Source organism: Pieris brassicae, chromosome 4, assembly GCF_905147105.1.
Source record: "Pieris brassicae chromosome 4, ilPieBrab1.1, whole genome shotgun sequence".
Taxonomy (NCBI): domain Eukaryota; kingdom Metazoa; phylum Arthropoda; class Insecta; order Lepidoptera; family Pieridae; genus Pieris; species Pieris brassicae.
In genome coordinates, this window is record NC_059668.1 from 22,632,883 (window position 1) to 22,657,171 (window position 24,289).

At 35.2% G+C, this 24,289-nt stretch overlaps 3 protein-coding genes across 7 annotated transcripts; all 3 read right to left on the bottom strand.

The window, feature by feature from the left end:
• Positions 1-824: 824 nt before the first annotated feature.
• Positions 825-7,342, bottom strand: LOC123708431 (serine/threonine-protein kinase STK11). Of its 4 annotated transcripts, none has more exons than XM_045659130.1 (6): positions 5,747-7,340; positions 5,483-5,668; positions 4,196-4,332; positions 3,266-3,454; positions 3,032-3,192; positions 825-2,525 (listed from the first exon to the last, which is right to left on the bottom strand). In XM_045659130.1, the coding sequence occupies exons 1-6, from the start codon at positions 6,284-6,286 to the stop codon at positions 2,404-2,406; spliced, it is 1,335 nt and encodes a 444-aa protein (XP_045515086.1). In that variant the 5' UTR covers positions 6,287-7,340; the 3' UTR covers positions 825-2,403. The 4 variants fall into 4 exon arrangements, 3 of the variants coding, with proteins under 3 accessions (XP_045515086.1, XP_045515087.1, XP_045515084.1); XM_045659131.1 differs by having other exon boundaries at positions 2,390-2,926; positions 5,747-7,341; XR_006753602.1 differs by having other exon boundaries at positions 2,483-2,525; positions 2,699-3,192; positions 5,747-7,342.
• A 1,746-nt stretch (positions 7,343-9,088) lies between these two features.
• LOC123708022 (lambda-crystallin) lies at positions 9,089-16,488 on the bottom strand. Of its 2 annotated transcripts, none has more exons than XM_045658455.1 (6): positions 16,378-16,488; positions 12,234-12,421; positions 11,601-11,791; positions 9,949-10,124; positions 9,677-9,841; positions 9,089-9,338 (listed from the first exon to the last, which is right to left on the bottom strand). In XM_045658455.1, exons 1-6 carry the CDS (start codon positions 16,419-16,421, stop codon positions 9,134-9,136), a joined length of 969 nt encoding a protein of 322 aa, XP_045514411.1. In that variant the 5' UTR covers positions 16,422-16,488; the 3' UTR covers positions 9,089-9,133. The 2 variants fall into 2 exon arrangements, with proteins under 2 accessions (XP_045514411.1, XP_045514410.1); XM_045658454.1 differs by lacking the exon at positions 16,378-16,488 and adding an exon at positions 14,241-14,395.
• Positions 16,489-17,952: 1,464 nt separating this feature from the next.
• LOC123708021 (protein yellow-like) lies at positions 17,953-23,143 on the bottom strand. The gene is made up of 8 exons (XM_045658453.1): positions 23,093-23,143; positions 21,208-21,641; positions 20,448-20,569; positions 19,987-20,213; positions 19,484-19,598; positions 18,775-18,855; positions 18,560-18,670; positions 17,953-18,169 (listed from the first exon to the last, which is right to left on the bottom strand). Coding segments are annotated over exons 1-8 (1,233 nt in total). The 5' UTR covers positions 23,095-23,143; the 3' UTR covers positions 17,953-18,028.
• Positions 23,144-24,289: the final 1,146 nt, after the last annotated feature.

Consider the following 24,289-nt stretch of genomic DNA (forward strand, 5'->3'; position numbering starts at 1 on the left):
TGTGTATAATAGACTATTAATAAGAGCACCGTAATCCGATGTGGAGGAAGAGACTGCGCCAGAGCAATGACACTTCCGTGCATTGTGGCACTGTGAACCGGGTCGCGATTCGCGGGACACTTGCATCACGCCAATTATGTCTAGTGAACCCAGAAAGTTTAGTGTCTTAACGCTCACTTAAAATAAATTAAGTAAACGAGGGTTATTTTTTTAAGTAACAGGAGGCAAACAGGCATCAGGTGAGCCTCAAACGATGTTAAATGATACTGCAGCCCATGGACACTCACATTTCCAGTGGGATTGCAAGTGCGTTGCCGGTCTTTTAAGAATTGGTACGCTCTTTTCTCGAAGGACCCTAAGTCGAATTGCTTCGGAAATACTTTAGTGGGCAGATGGTTGGCACCACATAGCGTTGGTGCACAGCAAAAGCTGCCTTAAAAAACGCTCAGTTGTGGAACGACGGACGTCGAGAGGATACGGATAGTTTGGATTTTGTATTCTGCCTCGACGTACGATGATGAAACTCAGCTGCGGAAGTCATCTAGCGTAAGGAGACGTTTTACCACAGGCAGGCACATTTCTGTGTCACAGTAAAGGTTTTATTTTAAACGAGAAAGTATAGGCTTTGTTGGCTCCTCTATGGCCCGGCACACATTGCAGCACTGCATCTAAGACGTGCCCTTTTCCTTTAACTAGCTATGACTCTCGAGAGAGTTGAGAATCGGTTATTTCTATCGAAGGTATCTGTCTATATATGTATCTGCGTAAATACATAGTTTTCATGTAAGGTATTGTATATTTAAGGTGGAAATTAAAGACCAAACTGTTATTTAGATATTTTATTTACAATATATTAATATACTCTTTTATTCTGTTAAACATTGCTCAACATCAGTTCAGGCACACATCAGTTCGGAGCATGACAGGATGACCTAGGGAACGCAGGACCTCACCTTTCATCATTCACTACGACCGCCTTTCAACTACGAGTTTTGTACGCCTTAACGGAGTTAAAAAAGAATTCCTAGGTGGAATAGGTGGAATAGGTGGCTTCGTAAACCAAACGTTTTCACTTTTTCATTCAATAAGAGATATATATTCTATATATTACAGATATTTGCAAACGTGTATCGGAACGCTCCGTGGCAAAACCTTAACCTAAAATATCAACTTATTGCACAAACATATTTTTTCAATCTCAAAGTGCTCCGTACGAATACATACGAGTGAAATTGCGTAATTATTGTAAGAATTAAGAGTCCATAGAGATTCACTCTCATTGCTCTCATTTGCCTGACATTGCATCGACAGGTTGACGCGAATCGTAAGGCTGTCGCAGGACAATTTTTAATAATTACGCCATTCGCTTCTTCATTCATTGCCCGTGGGCGATTACAACGTTCACAATAGAGTAATAAAAGTGAGATCCGAGTGCATGCAAAGTGATATTAAACGTTTATTATTTTGCCAAATACACGATTTATTAATTGGACGTTCTCAAATTGAATAGACTTATTGTTTGATATTATTAAACGTCTTCTCTGAAGGCTCACCGATCGGTCGATGGTGGAGGAAAAGGTTAAATGTTGAAAATATCCTCGAAAAAAAATTGAAATTTTAATATTAATGTTTATTTTAATTGGATTACTGTGGTGATTTTAAATTAACGGAAGAAATGGTCCTGGAAATGGACTGCGAACGAAGCGTTTGCAAAATTGTACTTAACAATTCTAAAAATATGCAAAAAACATTTTATAGAAAGAAAACAACAATTATTTAAACCGTGAACATATTTTTAGATTGAGGTCAAACGCGTAATTTAAATACAAAGTGCCGAATCTAAAAATGTACAATTAATGCAAATCGGCAACTATTTGGAAGTCGCATTTCACCACTGTTCGGCCAATTTCAATAACATTATTCGAATTGGCAAAACGTTTAATCAGACACAGTCGAACGTCAGTCTCATTGGAATTGGTTCGATTCGATTAAAGTATGAATAACTCTATTAATGGCTAATTAATTTCAAGTAGCCCAAAATAAGTGTAACAATATCGACGAATGAGGCGAACCGTTTCAACGTTGAGATTCTGCCCGAACTGATTAAATATTTACAAAAATATGAATCATCGGTGGGACTTTTCTGCAACGATCCGGGGACCGTTTGAGGCGGGCTCGTTCCATTTCCACGATATTCCAAACGATGTCAGCGAATGCACGAGTTAATCAATTGCAGCGGCGAAACGATTCCGAACATTTTACGACCGCGTTTTTAATCTCTAAATGAATTCTTCAGTTCTCTGAAGGTACGTTCGAACGTACCTTGAACGTACCAAGTGACGTCAAACAAAAATTTAGTAATCGCTAAGAGAACACAAGCGAACCCGACGCCTCGGAGTACCATCACGTGAGGCGACACGAGGGCAGGCGGCCGCACGACGAGTGCCAGCGCCTCTTGCCCTGCGCGGACTCGCCCTCCGACAGCTCCGCCGTCGAGAGGCTCCCGGAACCGCCGCCGCCCAACTCTGCCGTTAGTTTGAGCGATGAGTGGATAATTCATACATTTGCATTAAACTAGCGATGAAACGATACCTGCTCGATAATGTTAATGTTAGTAAGGGCAAAGGCCCGCAACAAAATAAGATGAGAGTTGCCGAAGGTGATTCGTGATCATAACGATTTAATCAAAAGGACTAACACGACTCTATAAGTCGAGGTAAACAAATCTTGGGGATCGATATGAGCGCTACGTTAGGTCAGGTCAGACGGGACAGAGTCGTCGCCGGCCACGTGGTCCGCACGATCGGAGAGGAAGCAGCGCTAAGGTGCTCGGAACTGCCACTCCCGTGCTCGATGCTACGAACCTAACTCAAAGAGCAAACCGTAGCGCGACCCGGACCCGCTATCGGAAAGGCCGAATCTGCGTCTGCGCGGCGACATGTATGGACAAAATCAAACATTAAACACGACATATTTACACAAGTGCGAAGGGCCAGCGGCGATGAGGCGACGGAATCGCCGGAGGACTCACCGTGTCTCAGATCTCTCTCGGTGAAGTACTCCTGCGCGGACACGTAGTGCCTCTCGACGAGGTACGGGATGACGGTTGAGCTGTGCGACTCGTCGGACCGGCGCGACCGAGGCTGGACGATCCTCTCGCCCGGCACGAGGGGCGGGATCGACCGCACCCAGCTGAAAGCGCACGATTCGCGATTATGTCGACCATATCATTCGCGGGAGGCGCGATGGAAATCGGGACACTCACTCGTGCCGCCTGATCTGCTGCACGCTGGGCCTCAGGTCCGGGTCCCTCTTGAGCATGTGCACCAAGAGGGCGGAGAGGGAGCTCCCGACGCACGTGGGCGGAGGCAGCGGTTCGGCCCTCCCGATGGCCTCCAGCAACCGATACACGTTGTCGCCCTCGTACGGATACCGCCCCGTTGTCATGTTGTATCTGAATGAGTGAAACGTCGATTAACCGCCGGTTAATTATTTTCCTCTTTTTTGTCTCTATTTATAAATATAAGTAGCGAATGAACTCGGTCTAATAGGTCGGTCGCTCGAAGGGAATCCTGTTTATTGGGAGATATTGCAAAGCAGTTTAAAACACTTATTTGTGAACCTAACAAATAAATAATATAATTACAATATCGTAAAAAATATAATTATAAATATTTATGATTTATATTATGTTATATACTGATCAAGGAAAATTATTGGCAAAGCATTGTCCGTGTTTCCTGTATGGACGATGATAAAACAATGTAATCTCAATTGCCTAAGTCTATGTAATTAAGATTATCACATAAAACCTGTGTTTCACTTTAGCTATATTTTTTACACACACACATCTCCCGCAGTATGGCTAAAGTGATACATTTCATGAAATTCATCTTATAATTCCACATACAAAATATAGGTCACAGTTCTCATACGCATACACAACCTTAAAATTTTAAATATCTGACACATACAAATACATACACAATAGAATATTGTAAAAGATTTATTAGAATATTATGAGCATGTGAAGGACGTGTGTTCATAAGCAATTTACAGTGTTTTCGCAAATTAAAATACCTATTTTTAGGATTGACTTCAATGAGCAAAATAATTGTAATACATTTGCGTCTCAAGTCCACCTGTCTCTAATAATTAATATATTAAGTGAGCAAAGGTTGTAAAGTCTACTCACAACGTGACACCGCTACTCCATATATCTACTTTGGTGCCTGAAAAGGTCTCGGCACCATTTGCAATTTCTGGAGGCTGAAAGGCTGGTGAACCTTGTCCCGTATAGCATGTGTCTTGTGGTGAGAACATATCCAAAGCCTGAAAATAATGTATGAAATGATATAGTTATTAGTAAATGCTGTAATATATCATAAGATGCACTCTGAAGATAATTTTAACGGGCTCTCAACTTAAAGTCTTATAATTGTATCAAGATAAATCCGAACCAGCTTATACAATTGTCATAGGTGAGTCGTCATAAACAGAACTCAGAATGCTTGAAGTGTAACAGTTTGAATTACTGTTAAGAATTAACTGAGAAACAATAATAGCAAACTAGTTAAGTTAATTAATTAAGATTAGAATGTCCTTTGACATTAAATTAGAGAAGTCTTATATTATGCATAATATACACTGCAAACCATGAAGGTCACAGCACACACATTTATCAACACTATTTACATCAGTGAATTGTTGTGTTTATTCACAAAGATAAGTTTAGTGAGCTTGACCCAAATATGTCAATGCAATCAGATTCTTCATTAACAACACAATAATGTATTGTATACTTTAACTTTGCAAAAACGTGAGGTAAACATGTACCTAATCATTTCTATTCAATTGCACATTATTGTAAGAATAAGAGCATTGACCTCCTAATGAATACTTAATAACTAAAACCATTTTTATAGCAATATCAATAGGGTGAGTGTTATCATGTAGAGTCTCAGCAGACTATATTTTTTTAAGAAGTCTTCCAAACATTTAAAATGCAAGTTAATTTCTAGAAAAGTAAACAATTATCAGTCAAAAAAATTATTTATCATCTGGACTACTCTGACTAGAGCAAAATGTAGTGTATTTAATACTAGTGACTTGGCTGGGCATGCTTTTGTGTGGACATCTCGAAAAATACAAAACAGCTATGTTTACAGGGCATAAATGGTTAATAAGACTACATTGCGAGTCACAATTGCAAAAGTATGATAATGCATCTGTTGGAAAATTTATGAATCATTATAGTTTTAATGAGATGAAAATTCTCATTTATCTTGTAAACGCAGATGTTAAAACTTACACAGTCATATGTAAAATAATGCAGCTGAGAACTTGCAGACATAAATTACAAACAATACGAGGAAGGATGGGAAGTAAAACCAATAGATAAGTAAATCGAAAATAAACTTTAACAAGAAAATTTTCATAATCATCTAATTGGGTAGAATGCAGAAAATATTTTTATATTTACCTCAGCAACTCCAAAATCAGTTATCTTTAATGTTTGGTCCAGTGTCAAAAGCAGATTTCCTGGTTTAATATCTTTATGCACCACACCTTGACCATGTAAATATTCTAAGCCATCAAGGAGCTGAGTAAAATATTCATGTGCTTGATGCTGAGGAAACTTCTTTCCAGGACTTGATTCTAACATATCCTAAAACAATATGTCAAATGGATATCATTAACACGATAATATAAGACGTTATACCAGATTCTGTAAATATCTACTTACTTGAAGAACACCAACACAAAACTCCATAACTAGATACATCTTCTGCTTTTCATCATTGTACATAACATCGACTAGTTCTATCACATTTTTATGCCTAAGTATTCGCAACAATTGAATCTCTCTCTGAACATTTTGTTCACCATTAGGGATCCTCCGCAACTTTCGTTTCTTTAAAATCTTCACAGCACGCCTACACAGAGTCTCAGAATCTAACATTTCTTTAACTTTTCCATAGGAACCTTCCCCTAATATATCACCCATTACATATTTGCCTACCAATTTACACTTTTTTTTCTTGCTTCTATAAATTATATCAGCACTATCAACTCTATGAAAAAATAGGTTAGTTTGGTCTAAATTAAGATCTTCAATTTGATCGTCGTCAAGCCAGGTCACGGTTTGTGGTTCTGGGCTGCCCTCCAAAAGAAAATTATCCTCGCTTTCTTGCGGTGCGATGATATTTGATACTTCAAATTCCTCATTGTCAACATCTGGAAGACTTTCACTGCTACTGATTTTTCTGCACATTCTTGGATCCATTATCTATCACAACAGGGCATTTGTAAAATTATTCAACGTTCAAACTAGAACTATAGATGTAAAATTACACATTTTTCAAAATATAAAAATCTTGTTCATTTCATCAATAGAAATTTACGTAACGTTAAAAAGCTACATATGTATGAAAGAATAATATTATGAATGTGTAAATAAAAGAGATAAATAAATGGTTCGTAAAATGAACAGCTTTGAGAAATGAAACAAAACCTCAAAAGTGACACTCAACAATGACAACTTTCAAGTGCAAAACTCTGTCAAAGATCTAGGCCATAGAATCATTATTATAACAGCATGTGCATAGATAATACAATGTCATAGTATAGAAGTTGAAGCGAATCCATAAAAAGAAATGAAATGAAAGTATAACACCCTTTCTTACAACAAGTCATGTATCCTATGTATTCGTTAAATAAACACAAACATAAGTTATTTATTTTAATTAAATTTATTATGAATCAAGTGAATGAAGACCATAGTCGTATATTAACACTATATACAATTATATACGTAATCGTAACTTATTTGATTTGGTTCTGTTAATGATTCACGACATATTCAAAATTAATTAGGTACATAAACCCGTTCGCACCTAATTACACTGGTCAAATGACTTGTAGGCTAACCCCCTTGTATGAGTGCTATGCTGTTCCTTTCGGGCTTCCACAGGGAAGAACCACCGTGTCGCTGAAAACCGGCGTCAAGTAATGTGTGAAATTCATTTTATAGTAGATATTTAATATGTCCCGTATGCATGTATGGTTGTCGAAAGGGGTCAGGAACATCAACCACGATCATAAAAGCAGGATGGTGCATGTCCACTATGCTCAAGCCTTTTGAAGGCTATTTTCACAAAGGTAACTGAATACTAAGTCGAGAGTGTGATTGGTTTTTTCGTATGTAGTTATGTTGATTCAAGATACAAAAGCATAACAGTTCTAAGATAATCCTATTTTATTCGTTCACAGAATTTAAGTTAGTTAGTTAGAATTGAGTCCAAGGGGGAGGCGCTGGCGGTAAGTTTGGACATCGCGAAAGCCTTCGATCGGGTGTGGCACAGAGCACTGCTCTCGAAGCTTCCAGCCTATGGGCTCCCCGAGAAATTATGCAACTGGATTTCCAGCTTTCTCGCTGATCGGAGCATTAAGGTCGTCATCGACGGAGCATGCTCCGACCTTAAACCCGTCAATGCTGGTGTCCCACAAGGCTGTGTCCTATCCCCGACCGATATGTTGCAACTTAGCAACCTTCATTGCTATGCGGACGACAGCATTGGGGATACTTTTTACTCGGGCCGGGCAGGTATTTCTCGGGCTGTTGTTGATGAGTGCCGGAACAAACTTGTGTCTGAAGTCGAAACTCTTTTACGTGGAGTCTCGGACTGGGGTAGACTAAATCTAGTCCAATTTAACCCCAAGAAGATACAAGTATGCGCGTTTTCCGCTAAAAAACCTCCCTTTGTCGCTATTCCCCTCTTTGAAGGCACTCTCCTTTAAGCCTCAGCTACCATCGGAATATTGGCCGTTGACATATTGAATAACGTCCAGTTTCGCGGTCATTTGGAAGGGAAGGCTAAATTAGCCTCCAAAAAGCTTGGTGTGCTCAGCAAGGCGAGACGGTACTTCACTCCGGGCCACCGCTTGCAACTCTATAAAGCGCAAATTCGGCCCCACATGGAATACTGTTCTCACCTCTGGGCGGGAGCTCCCCAGTACCAGCTCCTTCCACTTGACCGTATTCAACGAAGAGCGGTTCGAATCGTCGACGACCAATCACTTTCCATGCGGCTTGATCCCTTGGCGTTGCGTAGAGATGTTGGGTCCCTCTGCATCTTCTACCGCATTTACCATGGGGAGTGTTCAGAAGAGTTGTTCGGTCTAATACCCGCAGCTGAGTTTCATTATCGGACGTCAAGGCAAAATACAAAATACCATCCGTATCACCTCGACGTCCGTCGTTCCAAAACTGAGCGTTTTCTAAGGCAGTTTTTGCCGCGCACCACCACTATGTGGAACCAGCTGCCCACTGAAGTATTTCCGAACCAATTCGACTTAGGGTCCTTCAAGAAAAGAGCGTACCAATTCTTGAAAGGCCGGTAACGCACTTGCGAGCCTTCTGGCAATGTGAGTGTCCATGGGCGGCGGTATCGCTTCACATCAGGTGAGCCTCTTGCCCGTTTGCCTGCTATTACATAAAAAAAGCCTCTAAGCCTACCATAGCTTCTGAACCACTTAATATTGTAATCCAAACACATTAAGTTAAAGAGCTGCAAAAATAATAATAACCTTCGTTTGCTCTTCAGGAACCGACTGACGTTCAATTTTACATCTATGCGAGCTACACGATTTATATAACTGATTTAATTTTGTAAGGTTTAAGGTTTTTGTCATAAGTATTCATTGTTCCTATATAAATCCTGCAATATTCCGTTAGATGCTGAGTTTGAATGCAGAATAACAAGCTTTTTGTAGAGCTGTTCTAGTAAGTGCAATCGTAGATATCCAGTCATTTTCTAAGCATCGTAGTTGTTTGGATTAACACCTGTAGCTGAGTTTCATCACCGACTGTCGAGGCAGAATATAAACTTCCACCCATATCACTCATAGGTCGTTTCACAACTGAGCGTTTTTAAAGGATTTTAGGCAGAGCACTTTGGTCATTCACGTTCAGTGAGTAGACCGAATATTGAGGTATCGAGAAGGTGAGAATATATTTTATTAAAACCTAGTGTAGTAAACTAAACCTAGTAGTTGTGTACCGATGTACAACAACAAATAAACCATAAATATTCAAATAATTTATTACATAATCAGAGTTAGTTTGAATATTTTATTTTTTGTATGTCTTTTTTACTTCGTTTTTAAGAATAGCGAGACGAGTTAGACAAGCATCACGCCATGCTCTACGTTCAGACAGCTTTTCAATAGGAACTAATTTATTTAATTGTTGACAAATGCTTTCCGCATTTGTACATTCGGCCATAATAGGTATAGCGCCAGATGTTTTACTAACGTTGTATATTGTTTTTCCATATCTGTAACAATTCAATTTGACATAAACATAACATAGCGGGGCACATTGAGTTACGATAAGCGAGTTTATCCGATATAATAAACGTGATAATTATTGAATAAACTTAGGTTTTTCAGGATCATACTGTCATTGAGTTAAGTGTAATACGGTGTTATGGGTGAAAGACTTTGAATTCTATTTGGGATTATAAATTTGTCGATAAATAGATGCAATAATGTATTTATCCCACATTTCATCAGTCTAGTCATGAAGTCCACTCACAAAATATACACCGACAGAGACTATAGGGACACTGAGTAAACAACTACTAACTTTTTAAATATGAGATTACAAGCATACCTTTCGATGTAATTCTGCATTCCTTCAGCATTGAGATGAGCAGTTTCCAAAGAACCCAAGAAGGCGTATCGCATGCCTAAACCTTCAGAAATAACTTTGTCGACATCCTCTACATTTACAATACCATCGGATACTAAACGCCAAGCTTCGTTAATAATAGCATACCTGAAAAAAAAATGTAGCCCTCAACATAGAATAGTCAAAAAAAATTAATATCTAAACTGTTAATAATTTAAGCAAACGGCCATTTTAAAAAAATGTTGACTATTTACTGTATTCTATTGAGCACAAATCCATCGATTTCCTTCGTCAGTACAACTGGCTCCTGGCCAATTTCCAACATAATTTCCTTCGTCTTCTTCGTTACTTCTGGCTTAGTCCATGGTGCTGGAACAATCTCTACAAGCGGGACGTAGTATGGGGGATTGACTGGGTGAGCTATCACCACCTGTAAATTCATCAACTTAATTGATTCGAAAGCAGGAACTCTTCGCATAACAAAGCGACATTTTATCTAAATATAAGAGATATACATCAGATATTAATAAAATAGTATATATCGAGCCATAAGTTCTATCACAAATGAAAATGCATTTTTATTTATAGAAGTTATGTAATATTGTTTATACCTACATATTTATTAAAGTCTCAGCAAAAAATAAAAATATATTATATTCGAAATGGCCACCTTTGACTACACAGGCCTTTAATCTGTTTGGCCACGAATCTGGATTAACGCACTGTTTCCGAGGGAAATTTAGCTACTGCTTGATCCAAAGACTTGTCGTGTCGTTTAGAGAAGGCCATGCCCAATAAAAACCATAATTTGAAGTTTGGGCTAGATGATGCCAGTCTTCAGCTCTTATTAAGTCCGGAACGTTGGTTTTAAGCCCGGCTTGGGCAGTTCGTGCATTGTGACCAGCAAAATACTGCTCGAAACTCCACTGTATTATACAGTATTTAAAAAGTGTATTGCTTAGAGGTTACACAAAATGATTCAAAACTGTTTCTTGATACTGATTTTTTTTTAAATTAATTTTGTGACTCTTTGATAAAACATGCCCCACCATCACTGATGCAGAATGATAACCACGTTGTATCTTTCTGACCACTTCAGTAGCTTCTTAAGAGCTGTGAGTATACACTTTATCATGTTGCTTATTATATTGTACTTCAATCGTGAACAATTCGTCATCGGTAAAGAGGATATTTCTGTGCTTTTCACCTTCTGTCGTGACAGAAGGCGTTTTGATCAATCCACTCTCTTTAATGGTAGTGATTGATTTAGGGCATGTCCTGTATATCAATGATAAGCACCGAGCGTCAGGTCTTATTTATAATACGCGACAGAGTCATCAATTCATTTTCGCGATAAGATTTTTTACTTCCTTATTGGGTTTCGACGAACACTGGCTTTAACAGCATTAACAGCCTTTGTAGTTCAAACCACACGTGGTCGCCCCGATCTTTTGTGGTCTTCGACAGACGAAGTATTGTTATATCTGTTGATAGTACGATATACAAACAAAAACCTTGGTATCAGTTTTCAAAGTGTCTGGAATATGACCGACGACTCCATCCGGCGACCCAGTTTGTGCAAGGCGATCACTGCAATCCTATTTTCTTTAAAACTCTATTCCATATTATAAGTTGATAATAAACACGTAAAAATATGTGAAAAGAAGTTTTTAAAATGATGTACGTGTTCCAAATAAAAAATAATTAAAAAGTTAAAAACATAAAAGTTTTTGTGTAACAGCATTTGTGGCCAGAGTAGTTATGTCAACTATTCGTGTTGTGTTTAAAAAAAAACAATTTCTAAATGCTAATTTTATTCTATGTTATATACTCGTATCTATTATATCGTATACATTACGGCATTGCGTAGCTTTTGTCGCGGGCAGGATAACCTGAAGATGCTTACCTGAGACCTGTGTTTCAAGCCTTCGGAGAATTTCGAAGGTAGTATACAACTCGTAGAGCTGGCCAGGATTGTATTATCGCCGACAACTTTATCTAGTTGTTGGTAAACTTTCTTCTTTAAATTTAAGTCTTCTGGAACGCATTCTTGCACGTAAATGGCATCTTTTACAGCTGCAGTTAACTCCGTTGTACCTTTAGAAATATTGCAACAATCATTATTTATAATTTAGTTACAATAATTTTAGATTTGGACCCCTAAAATTTGCATTTATTTCACTGATCAGTTTGCTTTATTCTGGTACCTAAATGATATGCCTCCTATACCTGATACATGTGCGGGCCTAATAAATGCCGGTTTGGCTCATGTTGTTTAACATTACCGCTAGCTGGCTAGTATTGATTGCGCCGATTGCTAGAAAATCCCTTTGGTGCATTGTCGGGGTTCCTACGCTCAACCTCATTAATATAACGCACATGGAAGTTTTAATCAATCAGAAGATTTTGTTCAATTTCATGCTAATAGCTAAAGCTCATTTCAGATTGTTAAAACAGAATACTATTCATAGAAACACAACTGATAACAGCCTGTTACATAAGTGCTCTATACATACTGCACATAACTAATTCTGAATACCTTTAACACACTGGAACTGTTCTGCTGCCGTCAATGTACCACGAAGCAGGCCATCTTTTTCTAGAGTCTCCAACTGTACTTTTATATCTGCGAGGGCATCCGTCACTTGCTTGGGGATGATATCGTATACTGTCACTTGGTATCCGACTGATGCGAAGAGCATAGCCCATGACGTTCCGATAAGACCACTGAAAATAGAGAAAACAACCGAAACGAGTGAAGTGAATTGGTAATTCTAAAGTTAACTCAAGTTAACTACATATGCCTTTATCCTGTACATCAATAATTCATACTCTAACAGTAATACTTATCAGACCTTTAACTATCAGCCAGCTTGTTTAAAAATACATAAAGTAAACAAGTTTGATATTCAGTGATAAGTTTGCCAATGTTTTTGTAAACATTCGTTAACTATGTAAATTACAGATAGACTTATCAGTGAAGTTCTAATAAAAATACAAACGATATAATTTTAATAAATTAACTAGCACATGACCCTTATTTTAAACAAAGTTTATTTGTTTTTAGCGTGCCTTCAATATTTTTATTTATTTATTTATTAACAGTTCGTTACATTACAATATAAAAAAATTGAACATAATTAAATGAAAAGGACAACTGACGGCCTTATCGCTTTCGAGCGATCTCTTCCAAGCATCCACTGTGAGTAAGAAAAAAGGTATTAAATTACATAAGATAGGCAAGAAGTGCAAAAATACATGTTATACACAGTTATTAAGACAAAACTAAACAGGAACAAAAAAAAAGCAAACTAAACTAAAAAGATGATACATTAAAAATAAAAAGACACATAAATCACGATAATTTAAGATAAGTCTCACGTCAGTTAGTAAGATAGCTAGGGATACGATGTGGACAGGTAATGTTTGTACAGAAGAAATTTAAAGGAAGATAGAGAATGAGCTAAGCGAATAGGGACGGGAACTATTCATCTGTTTAGGTACCAATTAAAACTCAGTATCACCATCCAACTCGTAGAAAGTTAAAAAACGAATTGTTATTACCAAAATACAAGAATCTATATGGGCTAAAAACGTTAGACTATCTTATTACAAATTTAATAAACTCGCTACCAGCTGCACTTCTTACTAATATAACAAGAAAAAATATTAAATTTAAAAACTATTACATCAATCAAAACAATTATAAATTATGCGTAACAAAAATTATGCTATTAGAGATCATATTCATTTAATTCTTATTCGAATATAGGAATTTTAGGTATTCGAATGAGAATTTTCTTCAAGAACAGGTTTCTTTCATTGGCTAACTGTGGCGCGTCAAAATGTCTATGTGTAATGTTTTTTGACGGCCTAAGTTAATTTTTTTAATGTGACATTGTGGACAGAACAACTGTGTCCAGTTTGTGTTTCCACCACACCAACTTCTCTTCTGTTTAAGATTATGCATATAAGAAATAAATAAAAAATTAAATAAATTTCTATTTGTATCTTTCTCTAAACAATAGTTTACATATTATGTAAGTGTGGTGATGATATTCCACGAGAGTGTGCTTAATCTGTTTAATCTCATTTTATGTATTTTGTGTCGAAGGTAATCGAGAAAATTGAACTCGCGACGGGCAGGTATTGCAACGCTTGCGTAATAATGGCAGTGCGTACGTAATTTTAAAGTACTACATCGTTGACATTATTGATTTTGCTTGATTAATATATTGTTTTCATTATACAAAAAGATATAAGTAGATACTATGTTGTTTGTGAAGCGTTCGCATATACTCACTATGGCATACGTACATGTAAGTAAGAAAAAATCTTTAAAAAAATCTTAAAAAAGTTAAATCTGATATAAAATTGGGAATTATGCTTTAGTGTCGACAACTACCAACAATTACAATCTATACACATTTTGCATTTTCTAAACATCAAGACGGACTAAGGTAAATGCAATACAATATCTGTTTATTATCAAATTCATATATTCCTTTTTGGTAAGATGTTATTGTGTATTAAAAAAGACACTGACCTTCCAAATATAGTAACCTTTTCTGTCTTATAATTTGGCGCCATTTTGTTTTTACACTTTGTCCACAGTGTTTCTTGGTTGTTGAACAAATGCTGACTGACGTTGTTCTGTGCGTTCGTTCTTATAAAACTGTCTTTGATCAAGTTATCTTCATCGGTAATGTAAACTTTAACCTTATCAATGCTACACATAATTACGCTGATATAATTAAGTAGGTAAACTTTATTAGGAAATAATGGCGCTGATGGACATTTATATATTTACTTCTGTAGACACTTAAACTTTCTATAATACTCAGAAGTTTAAGCAATTTCCTCATACATAAATGGACATAACATAAAAGGTTACTTAAGGATAAATTATAAGCTGCCGCAGCCACATTAAACAAATAAATACATTTAAAATATAATTATTCATACAAATTGAATGTTAAATTATTATTATAAATAAAACCTGCTGTTGTGTTCTTTGAAAAAAAAACTATATTTTTTATGTAAATTTTAAACTAGTGAAGTATATTTTTCTGTGCTCAAAGATCGCTTTAACAATTCAATTTTTTTTTAGATTTATTTGTTCAAAACTACACGTGTTTCAATTAATGCTATTTAAAGCCGCTATAGCATTAACACGAGAAAGATATTAATGGTAAGATTATCACCACATTATAACAAACATGCAAATATTGTATAATCATTGTATTATCTTTAGTCTATAGCAGATTACCATTTTCTCAGTTTGTGCTTTTCTTCAACAAATATAATATAAATGCGATTTTCAGTTTCAAATATTTAATATTAAATTGGTCCGCAATGTCTCTCGCTGACGACGATTATTATTATAAATAAAACCTGCTGTTGTGTTCTTTGAAAAAAAAACTATATTTTTTATGTAAATTTTAAACTAGTGAAGTATATTTTTCTGTGCTCAAAGATCGCTTTAACAATTCAATTTTTTTTTAGATTTATTTGTTCAAAACTACACGTGTTTCAATTAATGCTATTTAAAGCCGCTATAGCATTAACACGAGAAAGATATTAATGGTAAGATTATCACCACATTATAACAAACATGCAAATATTGTATAATCATTGTATTATCTTTAGTCTATAGCAGATTACCATTTTCTCAGTTTGTGCTTTTCTTCAACAAATATAATATAAATGCGATTTTCAGTTTCAAATATTTAATATTAAATTGGTCCGCAATGTCTCTCGCTGACGACGATTGCTCGCAAAAACCAAACAAAATATGATGTATGTATTGTGTGTATTTCCTACATAGGTCACTGTACTTTATTTCTATTATATTTATGGATTCTTATCCTATTCCTAAAGACACACAAGAGTACTATCGATGAATATCAAACAAAAGTAAGAGAGCGATAAATTATGTCATCGATCGTAAAGGACGTACCTTCTTGAGCGCATGTAATTAAGCAAGCAGGTCCACGATAAACGATACACATACTTTTTTATTTTTTGTATATATAGGCACTTTTGGTGAGCCTTTCGTAAACTACGTTTACAAAATAAATGGAGATTTTTACATTATTTAAAGTAAAAAAACACTTGTAAGTACACAAAAACAATTTAAAGTTTTGTACATTTAATTGACAGTAATAAAAGTGCGTGTACACAGTACACAGATAATCCTACTGGCAAGCAGTGCCCGCGATAGCATCGGCCACCTTGATGCTGAATATCCTATGATTAACAGCATCCGGGTCTAGACCTTTGTAGATGAACCGCGGTAGTTTATCACTCAATATCCATAGAGTATCCTCGTAGTCGACCTGTAAGAAAACATAGACATATATAATTTAAAGAAATGGAATCTTAATTAATCAATGAACCGATAAGCCATATAGCGTAAGTCGGTCAATCATTTCGTCTAAGTAAGCAATTGATTTTAAATAAATAAACATTTTTAGAATGGAATGCTCACGTTAACACTGTATTAGCCATGTGAAATAATTAAAATAGGAGGTGGATATATGGAACAATTACAATCTATACACATTTTGCATTTTCTAAACATCAAGACGGACTAAGGTAAATGCAATACAATATCTGTTTATTATCAAATTCATATATTCCTTTTTGGTAAGATGTTATTGTGTATTAAAAAAGACACTGACCTTCCAAATATAGTAACCTTTTCTGTCTTATAATTTGGCGCCATTTTGTTTTTACACTTTGTCCACAGTGTTTCTTGGTTGTTGAACAAATGCTGACTGACGTTGTTCTGTGCGTTCGTTCTTATAAAACTGTCTTTGATCAAGTTATCTTCATCGGTAATGTAAACTTTAACCTTATCAATGCTACACATAATTACGCTGATATAATTAAGTAGGTAAACTTTATTAGGAAATAATGGCGCTGATGGACATTTATATATTTACTTCTGTAGACACTTAAACTTTCTATAATACTCAGAAGTTTAAGCAATTTCCTCATACATAAATGGACATAACATAAAAGGTTACTTAAGGATAAATTATAAGCTGCCGCAGCCACATTAAACAAATAAATACATTTAAAATATAATTATTCATACAAATTGAATGTTAAATTATTATTATAAATAAAACCTGCTGTTGTGTTCTTTGAAAAAAAAACTATATTTTTTATGTAAATTTTAAACTAGTGAAGTATATTTTTCTGTGCTCAAAGATCGCTTTAACAATTCAATTTTTTTTTAGATTTATTTGTTCAAAACTACACGTGTTTCAATTAATGCTATTTAAAGCCGCTATAGCATTAACACGAGAAAGATATTAATGGTAAGATTATCACCACATTATAACAAACATGCAAATATTGTATAATCATTGTATTATCTTTAGTCTATAGCAGATTACCATTTTCTCAGTTTGTGCTTTTCTTCAACAAATATAATATAAATGCGATTTTCAGTTTCAAATATTTAATATTAAATTGGTCCGCAATGTCTCTCGCTGACGACGATTATTATTATAAATAAAACCTGCTGTTGTGTTCTTTGAAAAAAAAACTATATTTTTTATGTAAATTTTAAACTAGTGAAGTATATTTTTCTGTGCTCAAAGATCGCTTTAACAATTCAATTTTTTTTTAGATTTATTTGTTCAAAACTACACGTGTTTCAATTAATGCTATTTAAAGCCGCTATAGCATTAACACGAGAAAGATATTAATGGTAAGATTATCACCACATTATAACAAACATGCAAATATTGTATAATCATTGTATTATCTTTAGTCTATAGCAGATTACCATTTTCTCAGTTTGTGCTTTTCTTCAACAAATATAATATAAATGCGATTTTCAGTTTCAAATATTTAATATTAAATTGGTCCGCAATGTCTCTCGCTGACGACGATTGCTCGCAAAAACCAAACAAAATATGATGTATGTATTGTGTGTATTTCCTACATAGGTCACTGTACTTTATTTCTATTATATTTATGGATTCTTATCCTATTCCTAAAGACACACAAGAGTACTATCGATGAATATCAAACAAAAGTAAGAGAGCGATAAATTATGTCATCGATCGTAAAGGACGTACCTTCTTGAGCGCATGTAATTAAGCAAGCAGGTCCACGATAAACGATACACATACTTTTTTATTTTTTGTATATATAGGCACTTTTGGTGAGCCTTTCGTAAACTACGTTTACAAAATAAATGGAGATTTTTACATTATTTAAAGTAAAAAAACACTTGTAAGTACACAAAAACAATTTAAAGTTTTGTACATTTAATTGACAGTAATAAAAGTGCGTGTACACAGTACACAGATAATCCTACTGGCAAGCAGTGCCCGCGATAGCATCGGCCACCTTGATGCTGAATATCCTATGATTAACAGCATCCGGGTCTAGACCTTTGTAGATGAACCGCGGTAGTTTATCACTCAATATCCATAGAGTATCCTCGTAGTCGACCTGTAAGAAAACATAGACATATATAATTTAAAGAAATGGAATCTTAATTAATCAATGAACCGATAAGCCATATAGCGTAAGTCGGTCAATCATTTCGTCTAAGTAAGCAATTGATTTTAAATAAATAAACATTTTTAGAATGGAATGCTCACGTTAACACTGTATTAGCCATGTGAAATAATTAAAATAGGAGGTGGATATATGGAACTAGTTTTGATATTTTTTATTTATTATTGGCCGATTAATTTGTCGGCTAAATGAGGCAAGGAAACTGGTTGGCTTTTAGAATATGGTATATGTAGTATATGTTCCATCCGCATTGCAAATGATAAATAAATCGCAGTTTGGATTTACCCACTTCAATTGTATTAATAACTGAGTGAACTTTACCTTAAGGTCGTTGGGGAATTCGAAGAGTTCGGGGTCTGATATTATCAGCGGGTTGGTGTCTGGTGTGTACGGCTTGTTTGAGTTCCAGCAGCCTACTCCATCACGGTTAACCTTGAAAAGTTCATTTTTAATTTAATGGTAAAATTAAGAAAAACTTAGTTTTTAAAACCTTATACAGGCTACTGCTGGAAGATATTTGAATAAAATCAACTCACCTGCGTATAGAATAGCACGTGGGTCTTAGGGTCATAGTAGTTGGCTGAGGCTTGTGTGTTGGCACCACGGTCACCCAATAACTAGAAACAAGAAAAAATGCAACACTAAAGTTATTTTAAAAGCCTTTTAATGTGTACAAACAAATTATTAGAAAGTAATTTAAGGTCACTGAGACCTCAGATGCCTTCGATGGGACTTTCAATTTATAATAATTTTTTAGTGCTGTCAGTTGGTAATTAAAAATTTCAAAACAATTAATTAATATAAAACCATGTCCAATCATTCTTTTCACTATTTCGTCGTTATATTTTATAAGTACATAATGTAATTTGTTATTTTTAAAAAATAATTCAAACAGCAACTCAACTTAATATAATAGACCAGAATACTTGAAGTGGAATCAAATTCCGTAAAACGAAGGGAAACCTCTCTATGTGAAGTGTAGTCAAGGAAAAGTCTTGTCAGGTGAATGAACTAGAGGTAAATAATTTCTTGATAATTAATAAGTTTGAATTCATTACTTGAAGCACAACAATGTGCGTGACCTGCGTTGTTATGTTAGTGAGATAGGGAAGCAACGTCTGTCGTCCATTAACTAGCCTTGGAAATAAATGTGTTTCACAATACAATTCCTACAACGCTTCTATTTGCTATTCTTATATCTATTGATATTTTTTTCATAAATGTTTAACCTCTTCCATGACGTACCTTGAAATCGTGGAATGCTTCCGTTTTGTCGATATGAGTGTAGTTACGCAGCAGTTCTGTTGACACACAGAATTCTTTGGTGCTGGAGAAAGCGTGGAAGAACATCGTGCGGTATCTGAAAAATTAATATGAGATGTTTATTTGGTAAATTTATAAATATTATGACCTGCGAAATCCACGTGATAAGTCAATAACTTAATTTACCGCAACCAAGCATCCGGTCATTGTCATGTTATTTCGTAAACCTGTTATAGCCGTACTATTCGCAATCGAAAATATGTGTATCCTAAATTTTAAATGATTCACCATTATAATAATTAAAAATAACTCAGAGCTTGCTTACAATGCCTGGAAGTTAAATCGTATAGCTCTCATGATATTAAACAATTCACTGTATCCATAATTAATGTCGATAAATGTATATTGTATACTCGAGGCCAATAAAACAGTTAGTGACAATACATATATATATCACTGGTAAACGGAAATTGTATTTAACTTACCCATTTTCTCTGGGTTCAGAGAGAGCCAATCCGAAAACTCCATCAGTCCAGTGGAATTCAATACCACTAACGTTATATGAGCCAGCGAGAGGTTCGAAGTGGAAATAGTGATGGGACACTCGCCACGAGTCGTTATCTTTCAAGCTATACACCACTACACCATACCCTCCTAAATCTGGTACATAGGCGAATGCGTTGTCACATGTGTCCTTGTCCACGTCCACCACCTGAAGTGTACCATGTGACCATTAGTCAATAAATTAAAACATGTAAAAATGTAAAACGGATAAATATGCTTGCTAGCTTCGCCCCTCAGATTGAGAAGCGGTTGAATATACTCGTAGTTCTGCATGAAACTAAGTAGTTGTGCTTTAGTGTACAAATTGTAATTCAGCTTTATAATAAGAGACAAAATTTATGTAATATTTTATTAACTAAATAGTACTTGATAGTACACGTACCACATTTGCAAAGAACGAATCCTCTTTCATGTCCCCAACCTTGAAGAAATAACGGTGGAGAAGCTGGTTCGTATTCAAATCGAATATAACCAGCGATGGACCGGCCACTTGGTTTGGTGAACCTTTCCAAGAAAGAAGTCATAATGAAAAAATATTACCCCGTGATCCGAGTCCTAAACTACACACTAAAAAAACCACACGCCATTTAATAACGAAACCAGGTGGTCAATTTAGTCTCAAGGAATACAGGATTTAGTAAACCAAAGTCAAAACAGAAAATAAACCGTTAATAATTAGTGCTGGTAATGATCAAGGAATCCTCTGCAGTCGTGCCTAACCTTGACTTAATTGAAAAAAAGTGGGTGACTGCGTAATTGCGGTTGATTCGTGATCTAAGTTGCGTAATAAATCAAGATCCCATGGAGCCGTACCTATCGCCAATTATCGAAAAGTTCATAATATTCTCGTAAATAAAATTATATTGTGCTCCGAGCTATTACTTTTTGTTTAAGCGACACGCAATGGTCCGACCCTAATTTAATTGTGTTTAGCCGATCAAACTTTTTGCATGGTTTTAACACCATTTACGGCGATACCTTTTACATAAAGCATTATTTTTTGCGCCTACTCCCTACGTCACATATTATGAAGTCGCATTATTAACTTATGTAACAGCGTACAAAATATAAATCTTTATCTTTCTACACGACATTGTCATTTCATTGTGAAATTGCTTTCTACGCCTGTTGGCAAGACTCACCTAAAATATCTGCTAGGCCAGAGTCCATAACCCAAAGTCGGTCGCAAGGATCCACAAATACTCTAAACACTGAAATTATCGAACTGTTCGATGGCAGTTCTTTCGCCGTGTCCGGGACGAAATTATCTATTAAGGACGGGTATGGCTTGAGTGGCTGGTCCTGTGGCCCGTCAACGTCTACGTAATTAAGAGATGAAGCGACACCGTTCTTCCACCTGGGTACTGTTACAAAAAGCTTGTTCTTCCATCTTGCTAAGCCTAAGGGAAGATTGTTAGCCTGGACAAATGACCCATCTGTAATTGCAGTAGCTCGTTGTTCTGGCGAGTTCCATACATAATCCACCAACTTCCATGCGAATCGTAATTCTGGAGTTGCCGCTTTACATCCTACTATAGCAGTAATTGCTAAGAATAAAATTGCTCTCATTTTCGACCTGAAACAAAGAGTGTGAGACATTTTTGGCTGTTTTTCATAATGTTTTGTCACGTAATTTTATTTATTGTTTCGTAAGCATATTGTATGTGTATCACATTTTATTCTCACATCTACGTAACAAGACATGCTCTATCTGATCTTTAAATTTAATTAATAAAAATTCCTTTCGTCTAATTGTCAATTGACTAGTGTCTACATTTATACTAATACTAAATATATACTAAATATAAATAATGATTGGTTTTCAATAATAAAAACTCAATATTAAAGAAAATCGGAAACGGCGCCTTTCCAGTTGTTGTTCACATTCAACAAAACAAGTCAATTGTTTCTCATACAATTAAAATCTATTTTAATTATTAAATTAGTCATACTGTGTTTGCTGATTGAACATTCATTGGGATGGATATTATCTTTTTCAAAGAAAATCCTCATTTAAGTCAAGCTTAAACCTGTTTGTATTATGATGGAGTTGTAATATAAATTTTATTATTTATTGGCAAAATTTTATAACCTCTTTTGACGCGAGTAACGGAGTGAATTTAAAAATATTTTTTTTAAGATAAAGCAAATTTGTTGATCGCTTGACAAGTGAAAATAATAAACGTTGCACAAATGCTGATTATGTATTATTATGCATATTAGTTTGTGGTCTAAAGTAAAAAGATAAAGTCATAAGGTCACTGCTGCACTTCTTATAAAATAAAGTAGTTGGCGTTTAAAGTCCTTCTCGTCCGAACTGCACCCTAGGATATTGTAAATTTTGAAGTCATTTCATAAATTTTTTGACATTAAACAAAAGTTGCCCCATTTCATAATTTTGAGTTAACTTTGAAGAATAACCTAACGAATTCATTCACAAACTCCAGGTTCTTACAGTGTAATGTTATTTAATGGAAGTCAAAAAAATAATACAAACAGATAGCCTACTATCGACGTGTAAAAGAGAATGTTAACAAATCATGAAGTAGGAGAGTTTTTGTCGCAGTGTCCAAGGCCGGCAGCTGCTTTGAATACGACACTTAATGAATTCAAATACAGACCAAGTCAGGTACTTATACGTGCCTATGGAAGTCGCTATAGTGATAAATAAAATCAATCGCCTAGTTATGTCTGAGCTCAAAGCATATGAGGTCACAACTTAAAGCTCTGCCTCGATTGTTTGTATTGTATCAACAGTAATTTATACTAACAAGGCCACATGACCTGATTAAACACCGACAACAACACATTTTATTAACATTTTTTTATCCTTATTTATATTATTGCTTATATAAATGTTTGTATGAAAACTATTATTTTTCGAAAACTTAAATTAACCAGGAAAAACCTTCTATACGATACAATAAACTTTTCAAAAACGCTTCCTGGGTAAAGTTTTTTGGTTAATATATTGAAAGCTGCCCTTGGCATATTTGTATCATGTTTAAACGTAATTAAATGACTTACATGCTATGTATTGGTGAGGTAAAAGGTGTCCGCGACTGGTGTAACGGCACCGCCAGCACTGACTAAACAGTTTGAGGTCTCTCGAGCCTTTATATTCACAAGCCATAACGTAAACAATAGAAAATTTATTAATTTTTTGAGGATATTGTCTTTGGTCATTCTCATGGATTGAAGATAACATGTACCCACGAGTGCACGCGAACTTTTGGAGATTCACGATTATGACATCAATTAAGATTTCGTTTTTAACAAAAATCAACAAGCTATTGCATATTTTAATCTCGACGTGATTATAAAAAGCATTTTAACGATATCTTAATAATGCTTAAAGATTTTTGTACCTTCAATTGAGTTTTCCCACATAGCAACCTACCGCAATAGTTGTGTCAATAACTATGGGATTTTCCGCGTTAGTGTTAAATATAGTTTAATACCTACTTGCGGATGCGTCAATCATAGAATGAGCCTTGAATTATCTGCATCGAATTTACAACATGTTCTGTTGCAATGCAACTTGACACAGTAAACGTTGGATAATATAAGTAATCATTGAAATTGAAATTATTGATCTAGACCCTTTTACAGAACAATCAGCCGAAATAGCGGTGACTAGTGTAACTTACTATCGAGTTACACTACCGTACAATTATTATATCGTAAGTAGAATAGACTCTAAAGGTATAAAAAATAAATAAAAAAGTACAAAATACCTACAATTTAAGAATTCAACAAGTTGCTTTATAAAATTTGAATTTTTCCACGAAATTTCCAATTAGTTTCGGTAGTTTGCTAAATTTGTCTCGATATACTCGGTGTGCTTCTGACGACCTTCGACCTTCAATAATATTTGTTAGCCTTTATGCGATCTATATATATGGCATAAATATATTCCGTTTTAGCGGTTATTAATTATTGAAGCTAATTAGACAATCATAATTAAATGCTTCATGCGAACAATAAAAGTACGATGTATGTGCTTTCTTCAATTACCTTACATGCAATACATTAGTTATTGTCAACTTATAAACCGGGTGTGACATAAGTAAATAATTAATGGAGAAACCATTATATGAAATAAACGTTTAAAGCTTAATGTAATATAGCTATAAGTACAAATATTATAAAGATCCGTTGTAACGAAATAAACACAAATCTTTTAAAAAGATAACAAAAAGTATTTCTCCATTACAACACTAG